At 47.7% G+C, this 17,498-nt stretch overlaps 1 protein-coding gene across 2 annotated transcripts; it reads left to right on the top strand.

Annotated features, from left to right (window-relative positions):
• Window positions 1-410: 410 nt before the first annotated feature.
• LOC123498101 (ets DNA-binding protein pokkuri-like) lies at window positions 411-10,611 on the top strand. Of its 2 annotated transcripts, none has more exons than XM_045245231.1 (4): window positions 411-555; window positions 7,523-7,711; window positions 8,628-8,735; window positions 8,898-10,611. In XM_045245231.1, exons 2-4 carry the CDS (start codon window positions 7,549-7,551, stop codon window positions 10,082-10,084), a joined length of 1,458 nt encoding a protein of 485 aa, XP_045101166.1. In that variant the 5' UTR covers window positions 411-555; window positions 7,523-7,548; the 3' UTR covers window positions 10,085-10,611. The 2 variants fall into 2 exon arrangements, with proteins under 2 accessions (XP_045101166.1, XP_045101168.1); XM_045245233.1 differs by having other exon boundaries at window positions 512-616.
• Window positions 10,612-17,498: the final 6,887 nt, after the last annotated feature.

The following is a 17,498-nucleotide window of genomic DNA, read 5'->3' as shown; positions in this document are numbered from 1 at the left end:
AGGCATCTCGTCTTCCTGTCTCCTCATCTCCCTGACGCTCCTCCTACTTTTCCTGCTCCCCCTACTCCTCCTGTTTCTCCGTCACCCTGTATCATTAACTCCTTCATTCTTTTTATCATGGTTGAATTAGGTAAGTTACTGAAGCAGTTGCTATTCTAATCACAGTAAGGAGGAGAATGTGCTACCGAATAATAACGTGACAGTTCTGGCAATCGCTTCGGTCTCCACAGAAAAGGGACGAAACGCGACTCACAACCTTCAAAAAACCCTTTCTATCTATTCTTCCTCCTCCTTCTTACCACGTACACCTGCAAGGCTGTGAGAGCAACGGACCAGATGAACAAACGCCCCAACACACAAGTAATAACAGCCAGGCAAGCATCCGAGAATTACGCACAGTAGCGGTATCTGGCAAGTCAAGCGGGAGGCGGTCCCCCTATGCCTTTCCTCCGCCTATCCCACTATCTGGTCCCCTGCAAGGGAGTGCTGTGGTGGCCGTGTAGTCTGCGTTGAGCACTCATAGCTACAGGCAGCCTCACGAGCCGCTCTTGAGAGGTGTGTGGTTGTGTGGTGGTGTTGGTGTTGGAGGAGCAGACAGGCAGGTGGTGGTGAACAGGTGTGTCAGTGAGCCTTCACCCCCTTTACCACTCAAGTCACCTGTTTGTTGTTGTCGAGCTGGGGGGCGGCTTTCCTTTTCCAGTTTTAAGTGTTTTATAAGTGTTTACTGTTTACTCTATTAATTTTTTTTTTCAACTTTATGTATATCAAATGTGTGTTGTGAATGAACTGTGGAAGTGTTGAAGACTCGTGCTGGAGGTGGTTAGGTGCTGCAGCCTCCCCGTGAACCTACACTGCTGGAAAATAAGGGTGATATGTGTTGAACTGTGAAGTGACTAACTATACTAGTGATTGGTGACGTTTGACTGTGTTGAGAGATTGCCTCCTGAAATGCATGTCGGAGCAGTGAAGCAATATTGTGGTGTTGGTGTATTCTGTTTGGCTAGCAAATTGTACTACACGTGCAGCGTTTAACTACACAACTGCCCTGCATTCAGTAACGCTTCAGTGCTTCAGGAAGAAAACACTCACTATCGTGGGAATTTATTTATTCTTTATTTATTTGAGTAACTGAAAAGTGCAATCCCAGGTGACGGGAGGGTCTGAGTGGCCAGGGAAGTGGTGGTGCAGTTCTTATCAAGGGTATGGGACAAGTGCATAACAAGTACATCGTGATATCTGGTTATCTCGATCGTGGTGATTGGCAGCATGATTACCTGTAGTGGAGCCTCTACAGGGCACAGTTTTCAGAGTTCATTTTTAGTCATTGTTTTCAAAGAAAGGGGTTGAATCGCATTTTCACTCATTACAGTGATGCAACTTGAATAGCTTGCTTGTAACATTTCCTAAGTCACATATCACTCACTGTGTGAATTCATCCTTAAGAATAAAGTAGTAATGCGTTAAGTTCAAGTAATGCTCTACAAGACCATCAGTCATTTATTGTAGCTGTGTGTTGTGTGCAGCGCGGCAAGCTGCCACCCCCTGTGGTGATGACACGGGTGTTACACCAGGGTAGGAGTGCTCACCAGTGCCCTAGTGTACGCTTTACGCGCTTCCACCTAGGAGAAGGGATCTCGTAATCTCCATTTCCTGCCGGAGATAGCGTCGGTAGCTGGGCCGCGTCCCGCGCCGGGCGATAAGCCTTATCTGGCCCCCACAGCAGCCGAGTTACGACAGCCTGCCAGCGCACCGCCACGCCGCGGCTAGCCTTCCGCTGCTGTAATTTCCGTTTGTGTGTTACTATTGAGGCCACTAACATTAGATTGGAAGACGTGTTTATGCCGCTGTTACTGCTGCAGCTACTACCACTGTCTCTGCTACCACCACCGCCACCTACTACTACTGCTATACATATTTTTCCTTTATTGTGACCAAGTTTCACACACTGTATAAGGTGGTTAGTCCATATTATACATTATCGATCTCCTATCACCGAGATGTGTTGTACGTTCGGAAGGTCCTAAGTGATGGAGGAGGCGGCGTCCCAGAAGTGAGTGAGGCGGGGAGGGGAGAGGGGGAGCTTCTCTCAGGAAGTGCTTGAGTGACCTGCCACCACCTTGTCTTTTAAACAATAATATTTCTGTTTGCCGGCGATAAGATACTTGGCGATAACGCGAGACTTGTTTTCTGGAAGACAGCATTCGAGATAGAACGAGTGCCGGGAAAACCCGTCACACAGAATACACTCGGGTGCACATAGAAGTATTGGGATTATGGCGAAATAGAAAGAAGAATGGGGAAATAATGAAAGTTCGTTAACAAGTACCGTGTGTGTGTGTGTGTGTGTGTGTGTGTGTGTGCTCGCGTGGGTGTGATGAAGCGTGTGACGTCAGCGAGTCAAGCGAGCAACTAACTCTACGGGGCAGTGACGTCAGGATCCAGCAACGTGTGGGAAGTGGGAAGCTTTGTGACTCCATGGGCGGGATGGAGCGGGACGGGGTTGGGGGCTTGTACTCCTTCTCCATCAGGCCTCACCATCAGCACCAGCGCGGGACGACACGTGGGCCGGGCTCTCTCTCTCTCTCTCTCTCTCTCTCTCTCTCTCTCTCTCTCTCTCTCTCTCTCTCTCTCTCTTAGGAAGTTGTTGCATACAAATAATTTTTTATCACTTGACTTGTAGTGAGACTCGCCTCTCATTAATTGGATTTTGCAGGATTAGAATATGACCTAAAATTTCCTCATATATATAGAAAAAAAAAAAGAAACGTTACATGGAGAGAGAGAGAGAGAGAGAGAGAGAGAGAGAGAGAGAGATCTGCACAGGTGTCTCACGATCCCCTCTCACCTCTTTCTCTCTTCAGGAGGAGGAGCAGAAGAAGGATCTTCCATCTCCATTAATCTATCCGGCCTCGATCCTATTATATTGACCACTCTCTCTCTCTCTCTCTCTCTCTCTCTCTCTCTCTCTCTCTCTCTCTCTCTCTCTCTCTCTCTCAAAACTTTGCCACGCTGTTGATATGGAGACTTTGCAATTATTCTCTTTCTCTCGCCTCTTTTTTTCTCCCCATCTCTCTCTCTCTTTCTTCCTCTTCCTGTTAGCGCCACTTTCTCGATTAGCTTGTGTGGACGCGGAATTGAGGCTCTTGAGAGGAGGAGAGGCCTTCACTTACCCTCCTACTCCTCTTCCTCATCTCGTCCTACTATTTCCTCCTCCTCCTCCTCCTCTTTCTCCTCCTACTCGTGCTCATCTTCCTGTTCCTCATTCATCGTAAATTATGATATTTGTACTTGTTTAAGAGAGAGAGAGAGAGAGAGAGAGAGAGAGAGGACGCCAGTGACGACAAGGAGGAAAAGGGGGACAGGCGCGAGGATTGGTGGGGAGAAGGAGGGATAGACGGAGAGAGGAGGAGGGTGAAGTAGGAAGGAATGTTGGTGGAGGAAGAGTAAGAAGAATTGGGCACGTAGGAGGAGGGAGGAGGAAAATACACACCAGACAAGAGGAAGAAAAAACAAAATTGCCTATCGTAAGAAACGCGGAGAGGAAAGTAAAGAACAGGAAAGAGAGAGAGAGAGAGAGAGAGAGAGAGAGAGAGAGAGAGAGAGAGAGAGATTTGAAAGACTATGTTCACAGTTGTATTATCTATAGCTTCTCCTTTCATCTCACTCTCCCCTCTCCTCGGGTGATGGAGAGAAAAAGAAAGAGAGGAGGGGAGAGGGAGGTTGAGAGAACTGTCCACCTTCCCCTCAGTCAGCTTCCCTCCCCTCACCTTCCCTACAGTTCTCTCTTTTCTCTTCCCTCATCTCCCTTTTTATTGTGTTCATCTCCCCTCATCTCTTCTTTATTGCCTCCGTGTCTCCCCCTCTCTTTGTTCCCGGGATGGCGGCGTCGTGTGCTGTTCCCCTTACTGTCTCCCCTCACACTCTCATTCCCTCTCACATTGTCCTCATCTGCCACTGTTTCGTCTGCCCTACCTCCCCCTTCCTTCTACTCCCCGCCCCTCCCCCTCAGACGCCCTCAACAAGTGTGGCTTGAAACGGAGCCCCGGATGTGGCGTGCGGGCTGGCCTTCTCCTGTTACGTCTCTCTCTCTCTCTCTCTCTCTCTCTCTCTCTCTCTCTCTCTCTCTCTCTCTCTCTCTCTCTCTCTCTCTGTGTGTGTGTGTGTGTGTGTGTGTGTGTGTGTGTGTGTGTGTGTGTAGGTCAGCACGGGGGGTGACCCAGGGTCGGGCAGGTAGCCACCAAATACCGCGCTAATTACAAAGCAGGGGAGGGGGGAGGGGGCTGGCTGGGTCACCGCCGCCTTCACCAAGTTTTCCCACAGCCAGTTCACCTGTCCGCCGCCCCCCACCCCCAGCCTCCATGCCCCGCGGGGCGCCCTCTTCCTTCAAGCCTTTTCCACCCTTCCTCTTATGGCGGGGAGGGCCACAGGTGTAGCGAGAGCGGGTGGCGGCAAGGAGCCTTGAGGTGGGCGCGTTAGGGGCGAGAGTCCCAGTGAAGGCAGTGTGGGTATATGCCCCGCCGGCTCTCCATCTTGAGGGTGGCGGCGCCCGCATCACCCTTACGGTCGGGGGCGGAGGGGCGGGCTGCGGGGTTGCGGCGCTGTGGCGGAGCGGGAGATGAGATTGAGATTGGTCGAGACCGGATGTGCGTCATTACTCTCTTACATACCTGCACCCCCGCCCAGGTGAGACCCGCGCCCATACCCGCCCATGCCCTCCCACACCCGCACTGGTGAACCCATAACCACGACGACCCGTCCACTTCCACCAATCATCTCCAATCAAACCTACACCTGCCTATGCCCATCCGTGCCCACCGATAGCCTGTCCCATTGCTATCTGCATGTGTATCCACGCGACCCCGCCACACACACACACACACACACACACACACACACACACACACACACACACACACACACACACACACACACACACACACACACACACACACACACACACACACACACACAATTCATTCCTCATGTGTTAGAGAGAGAGAGAGAGAGAGAGAGAGAGAGAGAGAGAGAGAGAGAGAGAGAGAGATGAAGCTGGGTGGAATGGATGTCGAAGGGTGGGTGTGATGGGTGGTGTGGGGGAGGGGGCATCTCCGGCTTGTTTCTCCTCAGGGAGTGAGAAAGGGGGGGAGGGAGCAGCATCCGGGCCTGGGGCAGATCTCAGTGAGGGGGGCGGGGGAGCTGCCTCACCTGTAGTCGCCCAGCAGGTACACAATTAATCAGTTCTTAGTATCTTTGCGCTAGATTGGCGGTGACGGAGGGCGCGTCAGTAGTATAGTTTCCTGGTGGCGGCGTGGGAGTGCCTGCCCAGGACGGGAAAGCAGGGACAGGCAGGCGTGCCGTAGCGACGCTGATCAGGCCGGAGAAAGAGGCAGGCGGTGTTATTTTCCTGGTGAAGGGGAGTGAGGCGGCGGGTGTTTCCTGGTGAGGGAGGGAAGAGGAGGCTGGTGATGGTGGTGTTGGCGAGGGTACAGAGTCTCTCATTACAGCGGCTAACTTGACTGATGTGCCAAGTTTTCCTGGACGAAAGTTTCCTTTTCTTTCTGGCCAAGGACCAAAGCTGTTTACTGGTGGTCCGCGGTTTAGCGAAACTGGTGTGTGTGTGTGTGTGTGTGTGTTACTCCAGGATCACACACCAATATCATGACGTGCATGGCACTTAGGGGGAGGACACGAGGCGAGGGTGACACGCGGGCACTTCGGGGAGGGGTTGGGTGTGGGGTGACAGGTGGTGCTGAGCCAGGGTGGTGAGGGTCACGCCGTAGGAACTGTGAGCGTATAGGTCATTATCGAGGCTGGTGTTTTGACGGACTGTTTAGTGTTGTGGGGTCACTCACTCCTCTTTCCCTCCTGTTGTACTCTTCTCTTTCTTCCCTCACTCTTACATTCCTCCTACCCTCCTCTCTCTCTCTCTCTCTCTCTCTCTCTCTCTCTCTCTCTCTCTCTCTCTCTCTCTCTCTCTCTCTCTCTCTCTCTCTCTCTTCCTGAGCGTCCTCTACACTCCACCGCAGCACTCCCTGCCATGACCCTCCCTCTTCCTTCCCCCTACCCTAATCTTCCCCTTCCTTCCCCTCACCCCTCCCTCCTCAGGCAGACGGGAGACCCTGAGGCCGGGGAGACAGGAAGCCCTCTTTGTTCGCCCGTCTACAGCCTCCCTCCCTCCTTCCTCCCTTTCTCCATCCCCCACCCTCCTTCCTCCACACCCTCATCCTGTCTTCTCTTTCTCTCTCTCTCTCTCTCTCTCTCTCTCTCTCTCTCTCTCTCTCTCTCTCTCTCTCTCTCTCTCTCCTCGCTCTTTCGTTTTACCTTCCTTTCATTTCCTCTCCTGCAAGTTCACTCGCCTTCCTCCCTCCTTCCCTCCCTCTCATCCCTCCACCAACGAACAGGAAGCCTCACCCTTTCCTCCGCCGGTCCACCTTTCCTCCGCCTCCTTATCAGATTCCCCAGATAAGCCAGATTTCTTCCCAAGTCTTGTGAGATGAATGAGCGGAAGTGTGGGTGCTGTGAGCCACGGGCAGAGGGGTGAGGGGAGGGGATGGGGGGATGTGTGCAGGTGAAGGGGAGTGACAGGTGAACACAGGTACGAGTGGGGGGAAGACACTCAAGTGCTGGGAGGTATGAGAGTGAGGAAGAGAAGCAGGTATTGAGAGCGGGCGGGAAGGGAAAAAAGAAAAGAGGATGTAAAGAAGACAAGACGAACGAACGAAAGGTGGGATGTACATGAAGGGAGGAATGTGGAAAGAGAGAGAGAGAGAGAGAGAGAGAGAGAGAGAGAGAGAGAGAGAGAGAGAGGAAGGTAAGGAGGGTGAGAGGACACACGCTCTGCTTGGCGCACCTGTTAGCGTCCCAGCCCAGCAAGGCCCGGATGCTGTGAACCTCTCAACCCTCAGAGCACCTCCCCCTCCACCCTGCCCATCACCCACAGCTGTCCCTCAAGCTGTATGCCCGTAACCTGACCTCCCATCCGTGTCCCTCTGCCCTCGCGACCCGCCCAGTCCCAGCACTCATACCCGGTGTCAGTATTTCGTGAGTGAGTGGTGCTGTGGGGCGCCGCGCCACGCATACATCTGCTGTTGGCTTACTGTTTTCTTATTGGTGGACGGGGGGAGGGTTTCTCTTTTTGTGGTGTTTGGTGGGCGAGGAAGAGGAAGGCTATGGCGCGGCCACAATACCGTCCTGCTGTCGTATTGTTGCAGTGTGGGGCCCAAAAGGAACCTCCTAGTGGGATGGGGTGGACTAGGATTGACATACAGGAGGGACAAGGCACAGGCGCTGACACACATAGCTTCAAAAAGAGCTTTTGTGGGAGGTGTGGCTGGTCGCCGCAGCGCCGCCCTGCCTTTCCACCTGCCAGGGCTCTGTGTGAAGCACACTTGACACAGCGAGCGTGTAATCTGACGCCAAAAGGAAATTAATGTTGACGATAATTCTTAAGGTTTCTCCGGCAGAGCGTTTTCCGCTCTCCCGTTTCTCTTCATGTTGCTCATCAACGTTTTCTTCGTTACAGGTCACAGGCGCCGTTTTCTGTAGAGTATGAAGGTGCCGCCGCTGAACCTGACTCCTGACGTGAATCGCGTGGGCATGGCTCTCCCCTTCAGCCCGGATCTGCTGTGGAGGTACCCACTGTCTCTCCCGCAGTCGGCCTCCCCGTCCTCACCCATGCTTGATGTGAAGACGCAGATGCCCACACACCTCGGTGAGTTGCAATCAGATTCCATTAATATGCTCCAAGGACCCCTTATCCATCCCCTCGCGTTTGTCCCTCACTCTTCTCTCTCTCTCTTCCCCTCCCTTCCTCTCATACTCTCTCCCTCTCCCACTGTCCCCCCTCTTCTTCCTTCCTCTTGTTCTTTCGTTCCGTGTTTCCTCTCGTCCTTTCTCCGTCCCACCACGTCCTCTCCAGCACGGCAAACACGCTTCCTTCTCCCCTGGGTCGCCATCGCTGCGTCCCCATCCAGACTCCCACATTACCCGTCCCTTCCTCCCTTCCTCTCGCCATCTTCCAGCATCCTATTCCCACACTGCCTTGCCCATTCCCACACCCCCACGTTCCTCGTTCCCACACACTACCCTCACCCCCCTCTACCCATTCCCACACTTGGCTCCTTAACTACCTGAGCTTCGTGCTGCTGGGTTCAGTCGCGGCTCAGCGCTGGTGCTGCCAGGTGAAGGCTGCACGCTTATATCACATAGGCTATACAAAGCTGACTAGGTGTTAGTTGTGGTGCAGTGGCAAAGATGCTGTCCTCGCTGGGATGTATGGGTGAGTCCCGGCGCGTTGTTTTCGTCAGCCAGCACTAAAACAAACTGATGGCATTCGAGGCCCCTTGACTTGTAGTGAGATTGAGTACAATAACCAGTTTAGTGCATCAAATTAAATAGTCTTTGTTTTTTTTTAGTAAAGTGATACTCAAGGAATAAGGCTGTCATGCCTATTGACATGCATGGATATACAACGATGTGTTCCAGTGGAAGGTGTTGTGTTTGCGTCTTGTCTTGGTAACTTACAACTCACACAATACTCGGTGACAGTCATGTTTCGTCAGCACAAGGTGCAGATTTCTGTGTGTAGTATGAAGTAATTTGTAATGACCAGGCCTTCCTTCCCGCAGCTGCTGACCCGCGGCACTGGTCCAGGGATGACGTGACAGCCTTCCTCCGTTGGTTTGAGCGAGAGTTTGAGTTGCCCGCCATCGACCACTCCAAGTTCTCTCTCAACGGTGAGTCTCGATGCCATTCAAGTATATGACCAACCAAAACTCCTCCACACACAGTTATAGCAGTTGTGTTTCCAAACTGCATACTTGCCCTACCGCCTTGAGGCGTGGGCAATTGGGCATACCACAGGACTGTCACTAATGTCCCTCTCCTTCCTTCCCTAGGCAAGGCTCTGTGCATGCTGACCAAATGTGACCTGGCGGAACGTGCGCCTGGAGCAGGAGACATCCTGCACAACACACTGCAGTTCCTGCTGCGCGACGCTCCCCAGGTGCCCCAGTCTCCCCTCACCCCCCACCACCCACTGCTCTCTCCCTCTCCCCTGACGTCAGGGCCGCCACAGCCGTGGTCCATGGTCACGCCAGACATCCATAACCTGACGCACTTGCTGCACCAGGGCGGCTCCGTCACGCTCAGCCCAGCACCCTCAGAGCAAAGTGGTGGCTCGCCTCGCCATCCCGACAACGCCTCCTCCACCTCCTCCACAGCCGCCTACCACCACTCCTCCGCCGCCTCTACAGGCTCAGCCCACTCTGGTAGCCAGTCTGACTCCGAGGACTCCACACGGGACTCCTCTTCTCCTCAGCGCTCGCCAGTGCCACCCACCAGCACCGCCACAGTCTCCTTCCCCGCACACGCCCTTGCCTCCCTTAAACACCTCAGTGATTACCAGCGCGCCGCAGCCGCAGCTGCCGCCGCCGCCGCTGCTCAAAACGTCTCGTCCCACCAAGAGAGTCTGCAGCATCAGAGCACCGCCCAGCCGATCGTACCCCCCCAGCCTCAGGGTCCTCCCGGTCCCGGCGAGGAGCCTGTCGAGACTGGCACCAATGGACGTCTGCTGTGGGACTTCCTGCAGCAGCTGCTTAATGACCCACAGCAGCGGTACTCAAGGTATATCGCCTGGAAGAATCGTGACACAGGCGTGTTCAAGATTGTAGACCCACCGGGGCTGGCTCGGCTGTGGGGCATCCAGAAGAACCACCTGAGCATGAACTACGACAAGATGAGCCGTGCGCTGCGCTATTACTATCGCGTCAACATCCTGCGCAAGGTGCAGGGCGAGCGACACTGCTACCAGTTCCTCAGGAATCCTTCAGAGCTGAAGAGTATCAAGAACATCAGCATGCTGCGGTCAGCACCGCTCCAGTCCCCGCGAGTGAAGGACACCCCGGCCAGCCAGCCTGCCCCCATGGAGGAGGAGGAGGAGGAGGGTCCCACTGACCTCTCCATGTCCTCGCTGCACCACCAGTATCACCCCCAGAATGCCATGGACACACACCCACAGAGCCTGGCGCGAGAGCCTCACGTCATCATCAAGAGCGAGGAGTACTTGGATCACAGCTACGAGTAGTGACCGGTCCAAGCCCGCTCTGATCCGCCCTCACCTGACCTGGGACGCCCTGCCATGAGGCACGGGCTGGGTCCTGCCGTCGGCTGCCGCGCCGCAGCGGTTGAGAGGCGGTGCTCGCGCGCCGTCCAGGGCATTGGTGGAGCCCCGCCGCCCTGAGGGAGGCGCCGCCCTCCCTGGCTTGCTGTGATAACGTACACTGGTGTGGTGGCTCCTCACTCCCACATGTACAAAGTATAATAGTAAGTGTAAGAATGCGGTAGCGGCAAGCGGTGGCCGCTGCGACACACTCGCCACCATTCCCTTCTCGGCCGGGTGTGCCCCGCCGGGCAGCCCCGCCCCGCCCCGCCCCGCCCCGCCCGCCTGGTGTAGACTCTGTGTTCGTGTCTTTCATCAGTGGTGATTTTTTTCCGTGTTTTAGAGAGCGAGCAAGAGACAGTTCACCTCACCTGTTCTTCACTACACTGTATGCATATAAATATATATTGTGAATGTATAAAGCTGTATTTATAAAATAAATTTTTTGTACATATCTGAGTGTTTCCTCCTGCGTCTTGGTGAGCTCGTGGCTCGGCACAATTCGTGTTGCACGTGTGGCTTGCAGTAGCCGAGGAGCGGCTATAGATTGACAAGACTATTTTAGGTCAATGCTAACTAACTCTGCCCAGGGAGCACTTCACTGTGGTCACCAAGATTTAGCTTGACAGGTGAGTCTTAGTACTCATGGTGCGTGAGTGGGGCACGTGATGCACGAGGTCAGGTAAGTAGTGCCACACTAGGGGACGCTGCGTCAGGCGACGGAATTATTACGAAAGATATGCTGTCATAAAACTGAAGCAGCTAATAAAAAAAAAATAAAAATAAAATAATATAAATTTTCTGACCGGTACTACACATACCATATCCTTTCCTCCACTTCCTCTTGATTCTAAAATCACGCAGAAAATAATAACATGATATAATAAGTAAAGTGAAATAAAAAAAGAAAAAACTAATCCACATCATAGGCATAAGTAAAATCACAGGTGAGAAGGTATAACAGTGCCACTGGCCTCAAGCGCCGCCCCTAGTGCCAGCACAAGGTGCCAGGGGAGCTAAAGCATGTTGAGCTTAATACAAGACAGGGGCGCATTGCCTGGGTCTGCATGGCACTAGGTTTTCGTGCTCCCCGGTCTTGTATGTTAGCTGAACATGCTTGAGCTGCCATGGCACCTTACGCTGCAGCCCGGGGGCAGTATTAGGTGCACCTAGTCCATTAAAAAGACATAGGAATGAAAAATAAATAATAGCAATAAAATCAATGAAATGATGGATAATAAAAAAGATAAACACACACACACACACAAACACACACACACACACACATTAACATCATAATTAAACTGCATTAGGTTCTTACTCCGGCTAGGACACACCCCTCGTACTCCTCCTTATCATCATCGTCATCGCAACAGCATCAACCAAACATCAGCATGCACTATATCAACAACAGTACCGCACACCTCCCACGTTCTTGTGCAGAGCTGTGTAATGACGAAGCTGTACCGTCATATTCTTGCAAACGTTCAGACATTTCAGGGATCTACGATAGTATTTATATTTGAGGCGTGGCATACAGGTCGAAATAAATGAGATCTCTTGATTATTGTTTTCAATGAAATTTTTTTTTATCTATTTATAGTTAGATCGGTAAATAAATAAATAGATATATAAAGATAGACGGAGCAACGAATAAAAAAAAAATAAAGGAAAAACTCATACTCAGGCAAAAGGAGACAAATATATAGACATATGAATAAATTAAACATATACATAGATAGAGAGACAGACAGACAGACAGACAGACAGACAGATTGAAAAAAACATATACACCAATACCGAATAAATTAATAAATAGATAGATAGATAAATCGGCCTTTAGTATTGCACAACATTCCCATTCAGTAGAGGGCAAAGTAATGATCGAGAAAACGTACATAAAGTTATACATGTGCTTTTCCTTCTACGAATACACAATATCACAACTTATAAACACTATAAAACTGCACGGCTATACTCACCCAATGTAATCTGCAGGTAACTGACAAACTACCGTAAAGCATTCTTGTTGAGATTTGATACCTTTACTTTGGGCAGGTCGGGTGGTGGCGGTGGTGGTGGTAATGGTGGGGATGGTTGTCGTACTGAAGTATCCCAGTCTGGTTTACTCGACACATTCCTTCGTCAACGCTACCTGTAAGAGAGAGAGAGAGAGAGAGAGAGAGAGAGAGAGAGAGAGAGAGAGAGAGAGAGAGTAAAAGTTATGGTGAAACTCACAAAAATGTATTTCATTATTCTTTAAGATTACAAGATAATGACTACCTCTCTCTCTCTCTCTCTCTCTCTCTCTCTCTCTCTCTAATTCCTCTGCAAACCTTATACAGATACGATGGAAGAGTGAGCTGACCATAAGAACGCTAGGAAATAGAGGAAGATGCAAGAAATGATCAGTCTTACGCGTGGCGGTCGTTCCATGTACGTACATAAAGACACGCTTAGCTACCTCCAGCTCACATCTCACATCTCCATCCATAAAGAATTGTCAGACCATTTTCGTGTGTCTTCAAGGTGTTGATAATACGTGGTACAGAAGTCACTTTAAGCGTACCCTGTGGAGTGATGATTTATAAGCAGATACCCACAAAGTAGCCTATAGTCGTATAGAAACAAAAGATGAATGAACGATTCTACTGCTAATACTACTACTACTACTACTACTACCACTACTGCTAATACTACTATTACTACTACTACTACTACTACTATTACTACTACTTCTACTACTACTACTACCACTACTGCTATTACTACTACTACTACTACTACTACCACTGCTAATGCTAATACTACTACTACTACTACTGCTGCTACTACTACTACTACTAATACTAATACTAATACTACTGCTACTACTACTACTACTACTACTACTACTACTACTACTACTACTACTACTACTACTACTACTACTACTAATAATAATAATTATTATTATTATGATAATAATAATAGTAATAGTAGTAATACTAATAACAATAATAATGATAATCACTGTAATAAAAAAAAAGAATCGTAAATTTGTATGAAGTTTCCCTCTTTAGCAGAGATTCACAATGCAGAAAATCGTTAATCATAGAAAACGTAGCAAAACTAATGGGTCACATAAGTATAATGATTTTCACTCCTATTCAGCATAAGAACATAAGAAAAGGGAAACTGCAGAATGCTATCAAGCCTACAAGTGATAATTCCTGTAGTATCTATTTCCATCTATTATTTTGGCTAGAGGCAGTAGAGGAAGGAAAGGATTTAGGAGTAGTGATAGACAGGACTATGAAATTTTCAAAGCAATGTTTAGAAGCAAGAAATAGGGCAAATAGGATCCTGGGTTTTATAAATAGAAATGTTAGTTATAAAAGTAAGGAAGTGGTGCGTAGCTTATATAATTCCTATGTTAGGCCCCATTTAGAGTATTGCATACAGGCCTGGTCACCCCACTATAGGCAGGATATCAACATGTTAGAAGCAGTTCAGAGAAGAGCAACTAGGATGATACCAGCATTAAAGCGCCTGGAGTATAGAGATAGATTAAAGGAATTAAACATGTTTTCATTTGAGAGGAGATGTATAAGAGGGATATGATAGAGTTATTTAAAATGTTCTCAGATACAAACTACATAGATGTGAGATCTTTCTTTACCTTAGAGGAGGAAATAGGACTAGAAATCATGGCAGGAAGATTAGAAAGCAAGGCTGCAGGTTAGATATAAGAAAATATTTCTTTAGTCATAGAGTGGTAGACTTCTGGAATGCATTGCCAGAGACGGTTGTAAATAGCACTAGTTTGACAATGTTTAAAAACAGATTAGATAAGCACTTAAATTTATTAGATTTATAATTATGTATAGCACTGCATGATAGTTTTTATAAGAAATTTACTATAGTTAAATAAGACATGATCCCCATGTATGGGGACCACAAATTGTAGAGGATTTCGCTGCAGGACTTAGCCCTGTTAATGGGCCAAATATTTAGAATTAGTATATAATGTATTGTGTACTTGTAAGTGTATCTTTAAGTACTGATGACGAGGTCGCTGTGCGACTGATACAGGATAACCTAGATGGGCCCTGGTGGCCCTTTGTTATCCTATTATTTATGTTATGTTATGTTATGTTATTCTGATCTATAAAGCCGTCTAATGTTCCTATAAAACTCCCTCATGACTCACTAACAAACAACTGATTACTGAGTCAGTTCCCTTCATCTTTAAACACTTTAAACACTTTATTATGTTTGCCATTTGTTTACAGATTGTGAATAACAAATAAATTACATAAGACAAACAGCCCTTTGCAAGTAAAAACTTTATGGGCAAGAAAAAAAATATATAACATTTCAAACAAAAGCAAAATAGAAAACACTGAATTAAACAAAGAGAACAGTATTAACTAAAACATTGAAAAGAAGAGGAGAGAAAAGGAAAAGATATTCAGAGAAAATACATTTACCCGATCTCACCTATGTTTGCTATGTATCATCCACTCTATTTGAGAACCAATTCCTTCCTTAAACTTGTATCTTTAAACCCACCTTTCATCAAGTTTGGAACCATTATTTCTTGCCCTACTGTGATTACCCAACCTCAGGATTTCTTCTACTGTCACCCTCGTTCTATCCCATAGGTAGCTACTGTACCACTAAATACCTCCATCTTCCATCTTATCCCTCCTTATCTGCGCTGATCTACTGCTGTCTTATAAGGCCCAGGTCACCTTTCGATGAAGGGTGACAATAACAAAAAAATGCTGTCTTACTGCTACTTATCGCGTAGCTACATACTATTAAATATTCTAGCGTCTTGCTTCTGTTTCTAAAAAAAAAAAAAAAAAAAAAAAAAATGCATTATCAGTCATAATTGCACAACCCTAGCAACAGTTTGTGTGTATGATAGGAGGATTGTATAAATCACTGAAAATCATTGAAGAGGGTCCAACACGGCTTAATTTTTAGGCATGCACAATCATGACCGATAGAATGTGGCAATAATATTGAACGAAAAAATGTCAGTCTTTCATCAGCAGCCATGGCGAGTATCTGAGTACACTGGACACTCAGTTTTGCTGGGAATTCCTTGAACGATACCTTCTATATGAATTATATAACCATTCTCAGCAAATCAATGAACGTTTCCTTGTCCGTACGCTGGACATTCTTGCAGTATACAGAAGAGATTATAAGTTCCTATAGAATGAGTACAAGCCTTTTCTTGCTACTCCTTCATCCACACTTTTCTTTTCTTCTTTGGTTCCATGCACTATAATGTAAGGACAATGGCAATAAAAGCAGCCTCTCTACTACTGCTACTGCTACTACTACTACTACTACTACTACTACTACTACTACTACTACTACTAGTACTACTACTACTACTACTACTACTACTACTATTAATAATAATAATAATAATAATAATAATAATAACAATAATAATAATGATAACAATATTATCATTTTTATTATTATTATTATTATTATTATTATTATTATTATTATTACCAACAATGATGATAATAATGAAAATGATAATAATGTTGCGCAAGGTGATGAGGGAAACACGGGCTGGAAGGTGCAGGTAAGAGCATGAGGGGTGAGGCTGATGATGGCAGAAGCGACGGCTGGAGTTCATCGGGAGGGAAGTGATACTTGTAATCAGGCGAGTCGTCAGATGTTTGTCTACAAGTCAGGCTGTGAACACCCCGGCTGACAAGAAGAACGTTTCAGAACAGAGGTGACGGGGATGCAATCTGTCTTTACATCCCGCATATTTTTCCTGCTATGAACAAGCTACAGTAGAAGTTATTGCGACTGATCTCTGAAATTGCTGATTGGGAGTTGAGACAGAGCAAGCTTAGTAGTGATCAATGCCTCAGAAACTTGATTCCTCTATCTGTCAACTTGACATAACCTTCCAGATAACTACATCACTTCTTCAATGACACTTAACTGCTCCCGTCTTCTACACTGAATATCCTCGGTCCATCCTTTATTTGTAACCTAAACTACAAACTTCGCATCTCATTCTTAGCTAAAATAGCTTTTACGAGGTTATGCTCCTCCTGTTAACTTCGTATGGTGTACGCTTCACATGTATGGAGTGCTCCATTCATACTACACTTTAGGCAGGGTGGAATCTAAAGCATTTCGTTTTGTCAATTCCTCTCCTCCAAATGTCTTCAGCCTCTCTCTTCACTGGAATGTTGCATCCCATGCTATCTTCTACTGGTATTTTTCACGCAAGCTGCACTTCTGATTTTGCTGTAACTTTCTACTTTCTTTCACCTCTAATCGGTCCACCTCATTGATACAAGATTTAACCAGTGTTCTAAATCATTCATCTTTTCTGCTAAACTCGGAACTTCCTGCTTGCTTCTGTATTTCCTCCTTCCCATAATTTAAACTCATTCAAGAGGGAGGTCTTAGGACACTAAACCTCCATTTTTTTTATTTTCTGACCTTGATTATCTTTGGGAATTTCCACTCAAGTGAGTTTCTTTTTCAGTTTTTTGAGGCCCTTCGCTAGTAACTCTTTTACATAGAAAAAATAAAAATAATAAAAAAGCAAGTAAACAAGCTAAATACTCAACCAACCTTAAGTGTTGTTTAGCGTGACACACTTCCACCAGCACTCACGTCAACTCCATAAGAAAGATGAAAAAATGAGAAGTAAACTCTTTTTCTCTCCAGGAAAGGCGACAGCGCGGTGCTTGAAGAATTACGTGATGAGAGAGGAAAAAAAAAAAAAGAAAAAATACAGTCAATTGGCCCCTAAGCGATTTTTTTTTTTTTTTTTTTTACGTAGGGAAGAGGGCCAGCCAAGGGAAAAAAAAAAAAAGAAAGTTAGAAAAAAGCCCACTTGAGCGCTGGCTCTCCAAAGAGTTCAAAAAGTGCCAAAACCGTCAGCCAGAAGTAGGGGAGCAAATGCCTTGATACCTCCCTCTTAAAAGAAGACAAGTTGTAGGAATTCGGAAATACAGATGCAGGGAGGGAGTTCCAGAGTTTACCAGTGAAAGGGATGAATGATTGAGCGTACTGGTTAACTCTTGCATTAGGGAGTTGGACAGAATAGGGATGAGAGGAAGAAGAAAGCCTTGTGCAGCGTGGCCGCAGGAGGAGGGGAGGCATGCAGTTAGCAAGATCAGTAGAACAGTTACCATGAAAATAGCGATAAAATATAGAAAGGGATGCAACATTTCGGCGGTGAGAAAGAGACTGAAGACAGTTAGTCAGAGGAGGGGAGTTGATGAGACGAAGAGCTTTCGATTCCACCCTATCAAGCAAAGCTGTGTGACTGGAATCCTCCAAAACATGCGAAGAG

This window comes from Portunus trituberculatus, chromosome 47 (genome assembly GCF_017591435.1).
Source record: "Portunus trituberculatus isolate SZX2019 chromosome 47, ASM1759143v1, whole genome shotgun sequence".
Lineage (NCBI taxonomy): Eukaryota > Metazoa > Arthropoda > Malacostraca > Decapoda > Portunidae > Portunus > Portunus trituberculatus.
The sequence above is the reverse complement of the archived record's forward strand: the minus strand, read 5'-3'. Positions and strand labels throughout refer to the sequence as shown.

Excerpts from the sequence above, each read along its gene's own strand:
- LOC123498101 (XM_045245231.1), top strand. The coding sequence starts at position 7,549 with ATGAAGGTGCCGCCGCTGAACCTGACTCCTGACGTGAATCGCGTGGGC. Across the intron at positions 7,712-8,627 it reads GCAGATGCCCACACACCTCG|CTGCTGACCCGCGGCACTGG; the intron begins GTGAGTTGCAAT and ends TCCTTCCCGCAG. Across the intron at positions 8,736-8,897 it reads CTCCAAGTTCTCTCTCAACG|GCAAGGCTCTGTGCATGCTG; the intron begins GTGAGTCTCGAT and ends TTCCTTCCCTAG.